The sequence below is a fragment of the Mobula birostris genome, chromosome 11 (genome assembly GCF_030028105.1).
Source record: "Mobula birostris isolate sMobBir1 chromosome 11, sMobBir1.hap1, whole genome shotgun sequence".
Classification (NCBI taxonomy): domain Eukaryota; kingdom Metazoa; phylum Chordata; class Chondrichthyes; order Myliobatiformes; family Myliobatidae; genus Mobula; species Mobula birostris.
This window is the reverse complement of record NC_092380.1, coordinates 109,343,557-109,362,565: the sequence shown is the minus strand read 5'-3', so window position 1 is coordinate 109,362,565 and position 19,009 is coordinate 109,343,557. Positions and strand designations below refer to the sequence as shown.

Here is a 19,009-nt window from a genome sequence, read left to right as displayed (position 1 = left end):
AGCTGTAAAGCTGATCAACGTCACCACCCACTAACCCACCCTCCACACCCCCAACCACCACTACTTTATCGTTACCTGTCAGAGTCACCTTACGTACAGACACTCCTGTGCCTATTGTCACTTTATAGATATAATATCAATCTCTGCCTATAAGCCATCTTATGTATTTATATTTATTATGCTTTTATTACTATTGGGTTTCTTATTGTGTTTTTTGTGCTGCATCAGAGCTGGAGAAACGTTATTTTGTTCTCCTTTACACTTGTGTATTGGAAATTACATTAAACAATCTTGATTCATTTCAGCCACAATTGAACTGAAAGTCAAAATAGCTCAGAATTGTCTTTTCTTGATTACTGCTTCAAATAATTTTATTTCTTATTACTGCAGAAAGGTCAAAAATAGCAGACATACCCACAACCCCACCCACCACTACTATCTTCTCCTGTCAGAGTCACCTTGTGTGCAGACACTCCTGCGCCTAACGTCACTTTATACTCATACAATGTACATGAGACATCTTTTGTATTCATATTGTGTTTTTATTATTGTGTTCCTTCTCGTTTCTTTTTTGTGTTCTGCATCAGATCGGGAGTAACAATTGTTCTGTTCTCCTTTACACTTGCGCACTGGAAACGATATTAAACAATCTTGAATATTTCTGTTGTTCCTGTACATGAAGGGGTTAATAATACCCAGGCAAACAAAGTGTATACAAAGTAAATTTATTATCAAAGCATACATTACCATATACTACACTGAGATTTATTTTCTTGCAAGCATTCACAGTCGATACAAGGAAACAATAGAATCAATTAAAAAAAACACACACGACAAAGATGGACAAACAAATGTGCAAAAGATGACAAACTGTGCAAATAAAAAATAAAATAAATGATAATAAATATTGAGACGGTGAGTTGGAGAGTCCTTGAGCGTTTATAGATTGCGGAATCAGTTCAGTGTTGGGGTGAGTGAAGTTATTCCCTCTGGTTCATGAATCTGATGGTTCGGGGGTAATAACTGTTACAGCGAAACACCATTAAAAAAATGCCTCAATATGTTCCCTTAATAAAGAAGTTACAGACTTAACTTCTTTTTGTGAGTTGTAGGACTTGCCTGAAACCATGCACCAATGGCATAATCCTTTATAATTTAATAAAGAGAGCCATTGCTGGGTTTCTGACACTCTCGAGTATCCCTTGTGAGTAACACAGATCAATTTATGAAGCACTTCTTCACTAATCAAAAAGAGATGGAAGGCTAAAATCCGTTTACTATATATTGAGCAGCAAGCGGGCAAAATAGAATTATTACAAATAAATTACATTTTCTGCTCTCAAGGTAAATTGTTCAGACCGAATTTGAGTGGAATCAAACATTACTTTTAAATGTGTCAATACGTGATTCCATTTTCTAAGCTCAGCAGACTTTAATCAAATAATGTTTTAATTGCAGCTTCTAAAACTTGTCACAGATTGAGTATACAAAACCAAGATGTGCAGTGAGGAACTGGCTTTGTACTAACTTACAAAGCAGTGGAGAGTACCCTGTCCAGTTGCATCACGGCCTGGTATGGAAACGACAATGCCCACCAACAGAGAAGCTGACAAAAAGTGGTGGATGCAGCCCAATTAACGACAGGTAAAACCCTCCCCACTATTGAGCACTATTGCAAGGAGCAAAGCCGCAAGAAAAAAAACATCAAGTAACCCCATCATCCAGGTCTCTCTTTCTCTTCTCACTGTTACCGTTGGGAAGAACGGGGAGAAACTTCACATCCCACAGCACCAGGATCAGGAACAGTTAAGATCTTTCAACCATCAGGCTCCTGGACCAGCGTGGATAACTTCACTCACCTCAACTCTGAACTGATTCCACAACCCATGGACTCATGTTTGAAGACTTTACAACTCCAAGTTCTTAATTTTTTTTTTATATTGTATTGCAGTTTGTCTTTTGTACATTTTTCTTGACCATCTTTGTTTCTGTGTAGTTTTTCATTGATCCTATTGTATTTCTTTATATTTACTGTGAATGCCTGCAAGAAAATGAATCTCAGGGATTTTATATGGTGATATATATATATATATATACACACACTTTGACGATAAATTTATTCAAACTTTGACATCTCTAAGTTTGCCAGCATGCAAATACAATTGTGAAGAAAGCACAGCAGCGCCTCTACCTCCTCAGGAGTCTGCGAAGATTCAGCACGGCATCGAAAACTTCAACCATCAGGCTCTTGAATAAAAGGGGATAACTACACTCACTTACCCCATCATTGAAATGTTCCCACAACCAATGATCTCACTTTAAGGATTCTTTATCTCATGCTCTCATTATTTATTGCTGTTTATTTATATTAGAATTTGCATAGTTTGTCTTCTTCTGCACTCTGGCTGATCTTTCACTGATCCTGTTATAGTTACTATTCTATAGATTTGCTGAGTATGCCCACAGGAAAATGAATCTCAGGGTTGTATAAGGTGACATAGAGTTAAAAATACACGTGGACTAAGATGTTAACTGTCCCGTGCATTCGAAGTAGGCTGCCGTGGGTTTACTGCGTTCACTTTCCAGAAGTGGCTGCGTGACCTTGGCTTCACTAGAAGAGAGATCAGGTCAACCAGCAGGGCTGTAGCTGAGGCAGCAGAGACAGGATCAGCGTGGGTGTGGACCAAGTACGTCCAGAGGGGCAGATAGTCAGACAGTGTATACGTATCTTGCAAACCCTTCAGTAGTTGCATAGACACCTGAAGAGCAGACTATGTGTTGAATGGAAGCGACCAAAAACTCTGATAGAGGCAGATGCCAAGTTTTTAAGCTCACCACTGGGAGGTGGTGCTTTAGCACTGCTGGCCCACCACCTCGAGGGAGTCTTGATCATAAGCGGGCCGAAACTCCTGAAGACAGGTGGCAGATCAACTGATGATCCCACACACATGTACTCTGATAATAAACTTTGCTTTAAACTCTAATATCTTTTCCTTTATAGACTGCATCTACACTTCTCACTGTCTGGGTAAATTAGCCAACAGAATCAAAGTCCCCACACACCCTGTACATTCTCTCTTCTCCTCCCTGCAATCAACCAGAAGATACAAAAGCCTGAAAGCACATTCTACTAGGCTCAACGACAGCTTCCATCTCACTGTTATAAGACTACTGAATGGGCTTTATACGATAAGATGGACTCCTGCTCTCACAGTCTACCACATCAGGGCCTTGCTCCTTATTATCTGCCTGCACTGCACTTTCTCTGTAACTGTGACATGATTGTTCATTCTGTTATTGGTTCTATATAAATGGCTACTGTATCTTGTTCTGCCTCAAAGATGGGACAAAATGATCTGTATGGATGGCACGCGAAGTTCTTCACTGGCATGTGTGACAATAATATACCAATTACAGCTGCCAAGAGTTCCTTCCTTCAATCTCTATACCTCTATCAGCTTTTTAAAGCAATTTCCTGCCACATACTACTTTGATCAAATTTTTAATCAACTGTCCAAAACCCCTCTATCTATGGGTCTCATGTCAAATATTGTTTGATAAACTCCTGTGGAGTGCCTTGGTGATATTCTGTAATATTAAAGGTTCTATTTAAACGGCTACTGCATGACAGTTGATTGGCGAGTTCACCTTGCATTTCTGAATGGGTTATACCATCTGTCTGGATCTCTTCCCTCGACACGTACTCCCCTTAAACAATGACTGATTGCTCTTCTCCATGCCTTGTAGCACATCGGGCGGCAACCTTGCCGTTCCTTAGCATTCTCTGTCCCGCTTTCTCTGTCCGCCAGAGAAAGCAGGCTCTCCCAGTGGCCACACATTTTAATTCCACATCCCATTCCCATTCTGACATGTCTATCCACGGCCTCCTCTACTGTAAAGATGAAGCCACACTCAGGTTGGAGGAACAACACCTTATATTCCGTCTGGGTAGCCTCCAACCTAATGGCATGAACATCGACTTCTCTAACTTCCGCTAATGCCCCACCTCCCCCTCGTACCCCATCTGTTATTTATTTTTATACACACATTCTTTCTCTCACTCTCCTTTTTCTCCCTCTGTCCCTCTGAATATACCTCTTGCCCATCCTCTGGGTCCCCCCCCCCACCTTGTCTTTCTCCCTGGGCCTCCTGTCCCATGATCCTCTCGTATCCCTTTTGCCAATCACCTGTCCAGCTCTTGGCTCCATTCCTCCCACTCCTGTCTTCTCCTATCATTTTGGATCTCCCCCTCCCCCTCCCACTTTCAAATCTCTCACTAACTCTTCCTTCAGTTAGTCCTGACGAAGGGTCTCGGCCCGAAACGTCGACTGTACCTCTTCCTAGAGATGCTGCCTGGCCTGCTGCATTCACCAGCAACTTTGATGTGTGTTGCTTGAATTTCCAGCATCTGCAGATCTCCTCGTATTTGCGTTCCTTAGCATTTGTCTGTTTTTTATGAGGCCGAGGTGGTAGCTCAATGGTCAACCCAGCCTGAATGGAAAGCATGCAAGAAGCCAGCTGGATTCGAATCCGGGACCATTCACCTCAAAGTCTCGTCCAGATGCCACTACACCACTAGCTGGCTATCCTTAAGCAATGGAGCCACATAATTAGCATTCCAATCTCTGCTACCCTCACTCCACAGGCTGAGATCTGAAAATCAGAGTCTACAAGGTTTAAATATCCTGGCTCCTTTCTAACATGCATAGTGAAGAGCTTGACCCTCCTCGTGAAGGGTTGGTCACAGGCTGCTGTGGAAGCCAAACCACTGGATTTTGTGAGCAGTTTTGGACCCAGTGGCTAAGAAAGAATGTGCTGGCGTCGGAGAGAAGATTTACGAGAATTATCCCAGAAATGACATTAGCATATGAGGAGCACTCGATGGCTTTGGGACTTTTCTCAGTGAAGTTTAGAAGAACAAAGTGGATCTCATTGAAACTGACTGAACATTGAAAGACCTAGATATGGTGGATGTGGAGAGGATGTCCCCTATAGTGGCAGAGTCTAGAAGTAGAGGTCACAGCCTCAGATTAGAAGGATCTTCCTTTGGAACAGAGTGAGAAGGAATTTCTTTAGGTGATGGCTCTGTGGAATTCACTACCAGAGACAGCTGTGGAGACTAAGCCATTAAGTGGAGGTTGATAGGTATTGAATGAGTAAGGGAGTCAAAGGTTACAGGGAGAAAGCAGGAGAATAGGGTTGAGATAGAAAATAAATCACCCGTGATTGAGTGGTGGAGTGACTCTGTAAGCTAAGTGGCCTAATTCTGCTCCTTTGCCTCATGGTCATTCTGTGAGCTGCTGTTTCTAGAAGATTTATACTCAGTCCTCCAAGAACAAGCCGCACCCATGGATTACGCAGCTCTTCAAGGTGCCGATTTGGAGAGTTACCAGAATTTCTGAGGCTTGGCTCTGGTGGCTCGGTCAGCGTGAACTTCTCCCACTGAAGGTTTCCTCACACCCTAACAATCAAGGGGAAGACAAGGTTGCCAGGTCTCCCAGAATGCACCTCTTGGAGGTTGGTCACATGGCCTCACCTTTAAGTACAGTTGATTTTGCCAATTAAGTGACTGCCAAGTTTACCTAAGTTTCATGGAAATAGTTGAAGGTATGAAAAAGACAAACTACTATTTAGCTCAGTAACTATATGCATATAAATATGAAATACAAAACAAATTAGAACACTATCAATACTACTGCAGTATTATAAAGCTGTGGTATTCGTTCCTAATGGTAATCAATAGAGGAATTCATTCAGTGAACACTGCCATGTTCTTTTGATTGACTGTAAGTGAATCACATGAACGCAGACACCTAGTGCAGATAATGGACTGCCTTCATAGTCTTCCTGCATGAAACACTGTTGAAATCCAAAAAAAATAATTTGCTCCAATAGGGTAATTTTTTTTTTGGGCAGTGTCAAATCTTTTTTGCAACATCTTGGCAAGGGTCTGAAATTTTTTAAATTCAAAGTAAATCAAAATGATCATAAATCACTGCTTTTTGAGTTGGCATCCCAAATGGATAACATAACATATTCACTCTAAGCACGCAGTAGTGTCAACGGTCACACTAGTGCACGCGACTGACACCGGTTAGAAACTGGTCGGCCACAGTCTCCTGCCCAAACTAAGCTGCACAGTGTCCCAAATAAACAAGGGGAATCCTGGCTATTTTCTCAAGTAGTTTTTGATCTTTAAGAGCTGTCCCAAATAAGCACCTGCCTTGATTAACTGGTGACCCAATTAACTAGAATCCACCGTATCTGAATTTTGATCTTGTCAGCTAGGACAGGAAAAACTCCCATTAGAAGGGTACACGAGATGGACTCCTAGCTGAAAGGGATGCCCAATGAGAGAGAGAAATGAAATCAGTTCTCCGAATCTCACAAGAATCTCTTTCGAACAGGAAACAGCACACGAACAGGCCTTTTAGCTTACAATGTTGTGCTGAACTAATTACAGTACAAAGTAATAGAACACTACAGCACAGATAGAGGGCTTTTGGACCATCTAGTCCATTCCAAACTATTATTCTTGCCTAGTCTCATCAACCTGCACCTGGACCATAGCCCTTCATACCCTCCCATCCATGCACCTCTCCTAATTTCTCTTAGAAGTTGTAATAAAACCTGCATCCACCATTTCCTCTGCCAGCTTGTTCCAAATTCTCACCACCCTGAGTGAAGAATTTCCCCTTAAACATTTCACCTTCCACCTATAACCTCTCATTCTAGTCTCACCCAGCCTCAGTGAAAAAGCCTGCTTGCTAACTAAACAGTGAAATAGCTTAAACACGAGGAATTCCGCAGATGCTGAAAATTCAAGCAACACACATCAAAGTTGCTGGTGAATGCAGCAGGCCAGGCAGCATCTATAGGAAGAGGTACAGTCGACGTTTCAGGCCGAGACCCTTCGTCAGGACTAACGGAAGGAAGAGTTAGTAAGAGATTTGAAAGTTGGAGGGGGAGGGGGAGATCCAAAATGATAGGAGAAGACAGGAGGGGGAGAGATGGAGCCAAGAGCTGGACAGGTGATTGGCAAAAGGGATACGAGAGGATCATTGGACAGGAGGCCCAGGGAGAAAGACAAGGTGGGGGGGGGGAACCAGAGGATGGGCAAGGGGTATAGTCAGAGGGACAGAGGGAGAAAAAGGAGAGTGAGAGAAAGAATGTGTGTATATAAATAAATACCAGATGGGGTACGAGGGGGAGGTGGGACATTAGCGAAAGTTAGAGAAGTCAATGTTCATGCCATCGGGTTGGAGGCTACCCAGATGGAATATAAGGTGTTGTTCCTCCAACCTGAGTGTGGCTTCATCTTTACAGTAGAGGAGGCCATGGATAGACATGTCAGAATGGGAATGGGTTAATTCCTTCTATTTTTAATGTATCTTTTTCCCTTTTTAAGGAGGCTGGAGTCCATGATCTACAGCTGTACTCGAACTGCGGCTCTTTATGGCCGTGGGCTCTCGCTGAGCGGCCAGATGTTTTAATATTTCTAGGTGCTGCCAGGAAGATGTGCACCTTTGGGGTGTGGCCCTGTGAATGACCCGATTCCCCACCGGTGTTACCGACTGCAGCACTGTAGGAGACTGAAACGTGTACACTGCTGTCAAAAGGAGACCCTTGAGTTGGAGAAACTCAAATAAGCAATGCTGCAGATTGTAATGTGGAAATAGTGAGCTGTTGGTCTGCCTCTCAACAGACACAGGGGTGGTCTCACTCTCCCCCCGGTGAGAAAGTATGTCTGGGATGTTGAAGTGTTGGGATGGACAGTAATTTTTGATGGACTAGATTACGGTCTTTTTGGAGGATTTGCTTTTGCTTGCATTGTGGGTGGTGAGGGTTGATGTTTTTGCTGGGGCAAGTGGGGGGAGGGGAGGGTTGATGTTTTTGCTGGGGCAAGTGGGGGGAGGGGGAGGGTTGATGTTTCTGCTGGGGCAAGTGGGGGGAGGGGGAGGGTTGATGTTTTTGCTGGGGCAAGTGGGGGGAGGGGAGGGTTGATGTTTTTGCTGGGGCAAGTGGGGGGAGGGGGAGGGTTGATGTTTTTGCTGGGGCAAGTGGGGAGAGGGGAGGGGTGATGTTTTTGCTGGGACAAGTGGGGGAGGGGAGTGGTGATGTTTTTGATGCTTCTCATGTGTGGAAGGGAGGGGTAGCATTGGGTTTCTAACATTTTCTGTCATTCTTTGGTTTTTTTTCTTTTATTTCATGGATGTCTGCAAAGAGCAAGGATTTCAGATTGTATACTGTATACAATCTCTGATATCAAATTGAACTGGCAATTTCGTGCCTAATTAAACTAACTCCTTTGGTCCATATCCGTTCACTGTATATTCATGTACCTATCTAAGAGCCTCAAACAACTATTGTATTTACCCTCATCATTCCATCATGGCTGATTTATTTTCCCTCCCAATCCCATTCTCCTCGACTGTTCCTACACTCAGCACACCCTGTTACAAAAGAAACCTCTGACATCCTCCACCCTATACTTTCCTCCAAATAGATTAAAATTATGCCATTTCCACCCAGGGAAAAAAGTTTCTGTCTATTTACTCTATTGTAACAGCTCAGGACCACAAGAAACTGGAGAGAGTTACGGACGTAGCAATAGACTCGGTCTTCATTTTACACTGCCTGTGATCAGCAGCCATTAAGGACCACCCATCATTCTTTCTTCTCTTCCATCCCATTGGGCGGAAGGTAGAAAAGTTCGAGAATGTATACCACCAGGCTCAAGGCCAGCTCCTATTCTGCTGCTATCACACTCTTGAATGGACCACTTGTACGATGAAAATAAGAAACATCAGCTGATCATTTCCCTCCACAGGCGCTGTCTGACCTGCTGAGTTCCTCCAGTGGTTTGCTTTGCTATAAGTAGCAATATCCACGTTCAACGCAGACGTGTTTTTACTTTATAAAAGATCTGGTGCTTAAAAAGTACAAATTGGCTGGACGGGTCTTTCACCACCAGCATAGGTAATATGGCTTAAATGGCCTCATGTTATGGAGCATAAAACAGTACAGCACAGGGACAGCCTCTTCAGCCCACAGTGACCCAATTAAATTAATCATCAAACGGCCAACTAAGCTAATCTCTTCTGCCTACATAGTGTCCACGTCCTTCCATTTTCCTCCCATTCATGTACCAATCTAAATGTTTCTTAAAAGTCTGTAATATATCTGTTCCTACCACCACTCTAGGCAGCCACCACTCTGTGTGAAATATTTGCCCCTCGCATTTTACCCTCTCTCATCTTAAATACATGTCCTCAGATATTAGTCATTTCAACCCTGGGATAAAGATGCTGTCTGTCTACTCTATCTGTGCCAGTGAATCTTATAAACCTCTATCAGATCTCCCCTCAGACTCCACTGCTCCTGAGAAGACAACATAAGTTAGTCCAACCTCTCCTTAAAGCACACGCCCTCTAATCCAGGCAGCATCCTGGTAAACGGCTTCTGCACTCAATCCAAAGCCTCAGCACCCTTCCTATTACAGGCTGACCAGAACTGTTGCAATATGCCAGATGCAGCTGAACCAGAGCTTTATAAAGCTGCAACATAACTTCCTGACTTTTGAACTTAGTGCCTCAACTAATAAGGGCAAGCAAGCCATATGCTTTATTAACCACCTTATCAACCTATGTATGCAGTAAATTTTCCACAATGCATTGTTTTTAAACAGAATAACAAAAAGGTGAAACTACTCAGCACGTCAGGCAGCATCTGTGGTGACAGGAAGAGTTTGCATTTCAGATTAATGATCTTTTCTTCCCTCTTTACCCTTAGCATACTTTAGACTCCACTCCTCTCTTCCTATCTCAACCTCCTCCAGACATTCCCTCTCAGCCAACACCTCCATCACTGGTGTTACTCAGTTACTCCCAGACTGTCATCAGAACCCTAGCCTGAAGCCTTAACACAAGAGAGTCTGCAGGTGTTGAAATCTGAAACACATACAAGATACTAGAGGAACCCAGCAGGTCAGGCAGCATCAATAGAGGAGAATATACAGCCGACATTACAGGCTGAAAATGTTGATCAGGACCAGAAAAGAAGGGGGCAGAAATCGGAGGGTTTCTAGTCTCATCCATTTCCAGTCAGCTTGTCCTCCTCTCCATCTCTCTATCACTTTCTTCTGGCTTCTTCCCCCTTCCTTTCCAGTGGAGATGAAGGGTTTCATCCTGAAACATTGACTGTTTATTCCCCTCTATTGATGCTGCCTGACCTGCTGAGTTCCTCCAGCATTTTGTGCGTGTCAACCTTTAGCCGTTCCTTTCCCCACAGATGTTAACCCGACGTGCCGAGTATTTCCCGCTCTCTGGCTTTCCATCACACCTGCAGCTTTTCGGATTTCAACCGCAGAGGTAGGAAGGTCCTTGTTCTTCTCACAGCTGCAGCTTTAATCCTGGCTACCAGTTCACCAACTGCTGAGCAAGTCCAAGAAAACTTCTTGCATTGAAGACGGCAATTACTTCAGATCAACTTGAGAGGACAATCAGCAAGGGAGCCCATTAGGTCCCACACCACCAGGTTCAGGAACAAATATTACCCTTCAATCACCAGGCTCCTGAAGCAGGGTGGATAACGTCACTCAGCTCAACTCTGACGTGATTCTACAACCTATGGACTCGCTTTCAAAGATTCCACAACTGATGTCCTCAATATTATTTATTACTATTTGCTTTTTGTACTTACACAATTTCTCTTCTTTTGTTTGTCCATCTTATGTTTGTGAGTAGCTTTTCATTGATTCAGTTGTGTTTTCTGTTTCTACTGTGAATGCCCACAAGAAAATGGATCTCAGGGTTGTATATGGTGACCTATAAGTACTTCGATGATAAATTGTACTTTCACCATCCCAATCTGACAACATCCAACTTGAACACTGCCACAATGGAAACATTCATCGTTCTTTCATTGTCAGTTGCTTAGGATGGAGAGAGAGTGCATAACGATTTTTTTTCAGAAGCACATTGATCCACTTGAGCTTTGCATAAAAACCCTCACCCCGCCGCCCTCTTCCATTGTGTCTGTTCTCCAGTACCTCTCCCATCACTCCCTACAATCAGACCCTGAATTTATCAAAGTGGATATATGTCACCTTTGCTATGTGAGGGCACTCACAGGAAACACAACACAATATAGGAATAAAACGCACACAAGATGGACAAACGACCAATGTGCCAAAGACAATGTCAAAATACAAAAAAAACAACAGAATAACAAATAAATAAGGAAAAGAAATCGAGAAGCTGAGATTCATAAGTTGTGGGAACAGATCAGAGAAGGGGTGAGTAAAGTTAAGTTAATTTATCCCCTCTTGAGGTTTGGTGGTGGTCACAATCATTTTAAAAGGAGGAATTTGTTGGTTCAAATGGGATTAGTTGAAGGCACTAAGAGGAGAAAAGGTGGAAAGTACTGTTAATTAGAATCCACTGCCTCTATTGTAGCAATCTGCAGTTACTGACGCTTTGATTTAATTATCAAAATTGTGAATGGCATTTATACAACAGAGGTTAATTAGGGTCACAGAGAGCAATAAAGAGAAGTCGCTTACCTAACCAATCGTTGAACTTCTTAACCTCCGTGGGGAGTCCCAGCTCTGTGAAATCGCCGGTGTGGAGCAGAATATCCCCATACGGCATCTGAATGCCGTCTGTTCGCGAGTGTGTGTCTGAGACACAGACGAACCGTGTGTGGCCTGCTGGTTTCGGAGTGTCATACGGAACGGGGTCAACCCTGAGAGCATGCACAATAAGATAAAGAGAGAAAATGGCGGAGTTAACAAGGCATTAATTTATCTGCTGCGTTCCTCATTACTGACCAGTCCAAACACACGCGCACTCCAGTTAGCATTAATTAACCTTTAAATTGCAAACAGCATTCCACTGATATCTTGCACACACACAGGTCAGACCGGAAGCAAGGAATTGGAACCTAGGCAGCGTGAGAAACATGTCCATTTTTAAAAATAAATTAAAATGTAATTACAAATGATTTACAGTACCTCATTAAAAATTATGCTCTAATTAAAGTCGCTTCAGAAACTGGGCCCAACGTTGTTCTACAATTAATTTAATATTTCTCGGACAAGGAGAAATCAATTCCTTTTCATCCCCCTCACTAAAGAGAGATTTCTCAGCGGAAAATAGAATCTCTGGGTCTGCATTTTTCATCAGGCCATACCACTTAGGAGTAGAAATAAGCTATTTGGCCCATCGAGTCGATTCTGCCATTCCATCATGGCCGATTTATTTTCACTCTTAACTTCATTCTGCTGCCTTGGCTCTGTAACCATTAATGTTCTGACTAATCAAGAACCTATAAACCTCTGCTTTAAATACACTCAATGACTTGGCCTCCACAGCCATCTGTGGTCATGAACTCCACAGATTCACCACCCTCTGGCTAAAGAAATTCCTCCTCACCTCTGTTCTAAAGGGACATCCTTGGGTTCTGTGGCAGTGCCCTCGGGTCCTAGACTCTCCCATGATTGGAAACATTTTCTCCACTTCCACATTAAGAAGGCGTTACAGTATGTGATGGGTTTCAGTGAAATCCCTCCTCATTCTTCTAAACTCAGCAACTACAGGCCTAGAGCCATCAAATGGAGGGGGGAGAAGACAGCGGCGCGACGGCAGCACACGCGGCCTTTCCGGTGATGAATATCTGTTACCTGTCAAGTAGGGGACCGTGCACAATTCTAATTTGATGGAGACAGACGTGAGAGTATGGAGGAACATCTGGAAAACTTCTGAAATGCCTACTTCGCTGCCACTGCTACTGTGTGGTAACCGGAATCTCCGGAGCAGAAGGCCCCGAATCCTCAGCTTTGCTTGTTTCAGCAGCTGGGGCGAGGTCAAAGGCGCTCGGCAAAGGATGGCGCTCGGGAGGCTGTATCAGAGGCTGGTCGGAAGCTCGAAGTTTTTGGACGGATGGACTCAGTGTTGGCTGCTTCCAAGGCATCAGCAAGTTGACGGTGCCTGGAGGTTTATGGCAGGGAGTTTCTCCCTTTTGCTGCCTGTTATCAGGGACTCAGGAGTCGATCGACTCGGGGACTTTTGAGACTTTATTTACTGTGCCCATGGTTTGTTCTTCATCAAATTATGGTATTGCTTTGCGCTGCTGTAACTATATGTTATAATCATGTGGTTCTGTCAGTGTTAGTCTTTGGTTTATCCTGTTTTCTGTGATATGACTCTGGAGAAACATTGTATCATTTCTTAATACATGTATGCATTTCTAAATGACAATAAAAGAGGACTGAGTGTTCTCATACACTAAATGCTCCATTCCTTTTTAAAAATATTACATTCTATTCACCAATTAAATACCACAGGAGTAAAAGGGCAAAAAATAAGTTTGCAACTCAAGGCACTTAGAAATATTGGAACACCTTTCGTTCCAAAATAAAAACAGGAATAGATCTGATAGGAATCCGAGCGCCAGAACAGACAATGGAGTGTCTGTGGAGAATGATGTTGTTAAGCCTACATACAGAGCTAGGAGTCAAGAGGCAAGTGGTGGGACTAATGTTCTGAGCTGTGTCTATTTCAATGCAAAGAGTATTGGAGGAAAGGCGGATGAGCTCAACACCTGGAATGATGACACTGTGGCCATTAGTGACATTCGTTTGCAGGAGGAGCAGGACCAGCAGCTCAATGTTCTGGGGTTCCTTTGTTTTAGACCGGATAGAGTGGGAGGGATTAAAGGAGAATGGGTATCTTTCCCAGTCAGAATCAAAATCAGGATTAGTATCACCTGCATATGTCGTAAAATTTGTTAATTCCTTTCTTAAGCAAAAGAATAACATTTGCCTCCCTCCAATCATGTGGTACTACTCATATGGCCCGTGAGGATGCAGATATCAGCACTAAGTGTGTAGCAATCTCTTCCTTCTCTTCTCATAATAAGGTGGGATTTATCCCGTCCGGCCCTCAGGACTCATCTGTCCTAATGTTTCCAAATATTGTAGCATATCTTCTTACTTAACTTTGACATGTTCCAGCAGATCAGCCTGTTTTTGCTGTCTTCACAAAGGTCAAGTTCCCTCTCACTGAAGCAAAGAGTTCAACAACAACCTCCCTTACTGTACCTCCTCCAACTCCAGGCAGATTCTCCTCTTCTGTTCCCTGATTAGTCCCACCCTCACTACAGTCATCCTCCTGTTCTTCACATACCTGTAGAATGCCTCATTTCAGTTTATTGTTATGTATATCACCAAACGAAAAACATTCTTCCGGACTAAGGTGCATAACACAGTACAGATAACTCACACACAACACAGAAAGCAGTACAGTGGATTCTGGATAATTGGGGCAACTGTTTATTTGGGACAATTTTAAAGAACAAAAACTAAATTCAGAAAATTGCCAGGATTCCCTTCACTTATTTGGGACCCTATGCCACTAATTTGGTGCAGGACATTGTTGCTGACCTGTTTCTGTCAGCACTTGTGTGACTGTTAGACACTACTGTGCTGAGAGCGATCAGTTTTTAAATTGCACCAGTTGTGTGTGTTTGTGTTCAAAAAGCACTGACTTTTATCACAGATAATTTATGAGGAATAAACAGTAAGGCAATTTGGAACTATTTTGCTCACTGTAGTTTCAAACATTGAGACTTGGAGATGGCAGGAGTTAAATGAAACAATTTCACTACTTCAAGAAGTTAGGAATTACAAACGTATTGACAATCAACTTGAATGTTAGAATGAAAATGAATATTTGGAGGATACAATAGTCTAAAAATTATTTAAAGGCGGTCCATTATGTGTGCTAGGTGCCTGCTCAGTTATAGACAATCAGAAGAACACAGGGATGAATACATTCATCAATAACTATTAGGAACTAATGCACAGTTTTATAGTACTGTAGTGGTATTGATAGTCTTCTAATTTGTTCTGGGTTTCAATTTAAATACATAAATTGTTACTCAGTTAAATGGTAGTTTATCTTTTCTTTCCTTTTAACTATTTGTGTGTGTGTGTGAGATTGACGTTATTTATGTGTGAAATTGTGTGTGTGCAGGTGTGTGTGGTGTGTGTGAAGGTGTGCGTGCAGTTGTTTGTGTCTGGCCGTGTTTGTGGAGGTGTCTGTGGTTGAGTGTGCAGAGGTGTTTGTGTGGTTGTGTGTGTGACGTGCATTTGGTTGTGTGCGTGTGGAGGTGTGTATGTGGGGTTGATGTGTGTTTGGTTGTCTGCTGTGTGTAGATGGTGTGTGAGAATATGTGTGTGCACAGGTGTCTGTATGGTTGTGTGCTTGTGGAGCTGTCTGTGTGTGGAAGTGTCTGTAGGGTTATGTGTGGTTATACGCTTGTGGGAGTATGTGTGAGGATGTGTGTGTGTGTGTGTGTGTGTGTGTGTGTGTCCATCCGTCCGTCCAAACCAAGTTTAATATTATTGGCAGTTAACATGGAATTTGTTGTTTTGTGGCAGCAGTATATTGTAATACATAGCAATAAAAACTAATAAAAACTATAAATTACAATTACAGGAGGGTGGAGCTTAGGATGACGGTGCCTAACGGCGACTCCTTTGCTTTCATTTTTGGAAACAGCTCTAATTCTATCTTTAATATCTCTTTTTTCCCTTTACAGGGTTCTTTTGAAGACCCTGACCTGGAGTTACACACTGATTTTTGATCTTTGCGGAAATGGGACCCGCTCTCAGGGCGTCACGACTGGCCGCTCTTTGATATGCCAAGGACGCGGCCTGGAGGACTAGCGCGCCTTCAGGGTGCCGGATTTTCGTGGCTCTGGAGGCAGCTAGATTTGAAGTCGGTGCTGCCACCTGATGTGTCGTGGGAGTACACAGAAGATTGAAAGCAGCGAGGTAGCTGCTGGCTGTGTACTCAGAGACCCGAGTTCTTTGGGCACAGAGCTCGGAAAAAGTGACGCAACCAACTTTTAACACCAGAAATTGGCGAGTTGTTTTGTTATGACTCCCCGCTTGCTGTGAAACAGGAACACCTCTTTTTCCCTTATTAGGGAGAAAGAGAGCCTGTGGTATGTCAAATTACCGGGTGAACGAGTAGTCTTTGGGGTACTGCAAGTCTGTGTCTTTATTAATGCTTTATTGCACACTTGAGTGCTCGGTGGGGGGTGGGTGCCAATGCTTTTTTTTGCTGGTGGGGGAGGGGGTCCGTTGCTTTGCTGCTGCTTACACGTGGGAGGGAGGGGAGCTGGGGGGGGAGGCTTTGGGTTTCTAATATTTAACTGTCATTCATTCTTCGGGGTACTCCTCTGTTTTTGTGGATGTTTGCAAAGAAAAAGAATTTCAGGATGTATATTGTATACATTTCTCTGATATTAAATGTACCTATTGAAACCTATTAGTCATAGTCATACTTTATTGATCCCGAGGGAAATTGGTTTATATATATATACATGAATAGGTAGTGCAAAGAGTACAAAAAAAAGGAAAAAAAAATGAGGTAGTGTTTATGCATTCTTTGACCATTCAGAAATCTGATGGTGGTAGGAAAGAAGCTGTTCTTTAATCATTGAGTGTGTGTTTTTAGGATCCTGTATCTCCTCCCTGATGGTAGCAATGAGAAGAGGGCGTGTCCTGGCTGATGGGAGCCCTTAATGACGGGCACTGCCTTTTTGAGCATCACCTTTTGAAGGTGTCCTTGATGTTGGGCAGGCTAATGCCCATGATAGAGCTGGTTACGTCCACAAACTTTCTGCAGCTTTTTCCAATCCCATACAGTGGCCCTTCCAGACCAGGCGATGATGCAACCAGCAAGAATGCTCTCCACAGTACACCTGTAGAAATTTGCGAGTCTTTGGTGACATACCAAGTCTCCTTGTGTGTGTGCATGTGAGAGTGGGTGGGTAGGAGGCAGGAAAGAGGACTGTTTTGTGTTGTTCTGTTGAACATTGTGAATATGCTATGTTGACTCCAGAATGGATGACAACACTTACACAGGCTGCCCCCAGCACATCTTTAGGTTAATCAAAAAAAAGAGAAAATCTGCAGATGCTGGAAATCCAAGCAACACACACACAAAGCTGGAGGAACTCAGCAGGCCAGGCAACATCTATGGAAAAGAGTACAGTTGACGTTTTGGGCCGAAACCCTTCAGCAGGACTGGAGAGAAATAGATGAGGAGTGGAGTTAAAAGGTGGAGGGAGGGGAGGGAGAAACACAAGGTGATGGGTGAAACCGGGAGGGGGGAGAGGTGAGGTAAAGAGCTCGGAAGTTTTTTGGCGAGAGAGATACAGGGCTGGAGAAGGGGCAATCTGATATCAAATCTGGGCAATTTGAGGACAGATAGCCATGGAAGAAAGAAAATGGGGGGAGGATCGCCAGGGGGAGCTGAAGGGCAGGAAAGGAGATAAGGTGAGAGAGGGAAAAGGGGATGGAGAATGGTGAAGGGGGAAGGCCTTTACTAGAATTTTGAGAAGTCAATGTTCATGCCATCAGGTTGGAGGCTACCCAGACGGAATATAAGGTGTAGTTCCTCTAACCTGAGTGTGGCCTCATCTCAAAAGTACAGGAGGCCATGGATTGACATGTCTGAACGGGAATGGGAATGGGAAGTGGAATTAAAATAGGTGGCCTCTGGGAGGTCCTGTTTTTCTGGTGGGTGGAGCCACCTCCAATGGGATACCACCAACAAGCACATCTTTCCCTCCCCCTCCCCATCCACCCCCCAACTTTCTGCTTTCCGCAGGGATCACTCCCTACGTGACTCCTTTATCCATTTGTCCCTCCTGGCACCTATCCTTGCAGGTGGAACAAGTGCTTCACCTTCCCCTGCACATCCTCCCTCACTGCATTTCAGGGCCTTAAACAGTCCTTGCAGGTGAGGCGACACTTCACCTGTGAGTCTATTGGGATCATCTACTGCATCAGTTGCTCCCGGTGTGGCCTCCTGTACATTGGTGAATTCTGACACAGATTTGCTGAGCACCTACGCCCCAACCTGCCACTGGTGCTCCTTCCCCTTTCCTTTCTTCCATGGCCCTCTGTCCTCTTCTATTAGATTCCCCAATCTCCAGCCCTGTACTTCTTTCGCCAATCTACTTCCCAGCTCTTTACTTCACCCCTCCCGCTTTTCACCCACCACCTTGTGTTTCTCCCTCCCCTCCCTCCACCTTCTAACTTTGACCCCTCATCTTTTTTCTCCAGTCCTGCTGTAGAGTCCCAGCCTGAAACATCGACTACTCTCTTTTCCATAGATGCTGTCCGGCCAGCTGAGTTCTTCTCACATTTTGTGTGTGTTACATCCTTCGGTTGTCTTGGTGTTAATGTAAACCATGTTTTTCACTGCGTTTCAATGTACATGTGATAAAATGCAATAATCAGAACATACTTGATGGAATTCCTTGAAGGAGTTTCAGTGATGGGATGATCAAAGGAATTCCAGGCTGCTACTCTGTGAGATGCTTTTTTTAGCGGTTTGAAATTTAATCTGTCGCTTCAGTGAAAAAGATAAAAGGAAAATCAAGCTTGTTTTTTTTAATCCAAATTATATGGCTCAACAGACTCCATGCATTAACAAAAGAATTTACTTAAACGTATTAGTGGACTGGGAGCAGGCCATTCAGTCCTTCAACTCTATCCCATCGGTCAGTTAGAACATAGGACGGTACAGCAGTTACAGTGCCTTCGGGCCATGTTGTTGTGCTGACATTTTAACTGACTCCAAAATCAATCTAACATCTCCTCATGTTCCAAAGTTTAATATTCAATGCGCTGAACCAGCTGTGACTGGCTTCCTGCCCGTGGTCTCACTTTCATGAACTTCTGTTCTGAATATTTTCTGCTTACTTTTATTGTTAGTATAATTTGTTTTTTTTTCCTGCATATTGGATGTTTAACGGTCTGCTTTTAATGGGTTCTATAGGGTTTCTTTGTTTTGTGGCTGCCTATAAGGAGACGAATCTCAAGATTGCATATAATATATATACTTTGATAGTAAATATACTTTGAACTGACTCCAAGATCAATCTTACGTCTCCTCCTGTTCCAATGTTCCCAACCAGCCCTGTTAAA

At 43.4% G+C, this 19,009-nt stretch overlaps 1 protein-coding gene across 2 annotated transcripts in view; it reads right to left on the bottom strand.

The window, feature by feature from the left end:
* mpped2a (metallophosphoesterase domain containing 2a) overlaps nt 1–19,009 on the bottom strand; it is a 210,235-nt gene that overhangs the window by 138,857 nt on the left and 52,369 nt on the right. For both annotated transcript variants that reach the window (XM_072272830.1, XM_072272829.1), the window contains exon 3: nt 11,564–11,745. In XM_072272830.1, coding sequence (XP_072128931.1) covers nt 11,564–11,745 — 182 coding nt within the window. The remainder of the gene's footprint in view (nt 1–11,563; nt 11,746–19,009) is intronic.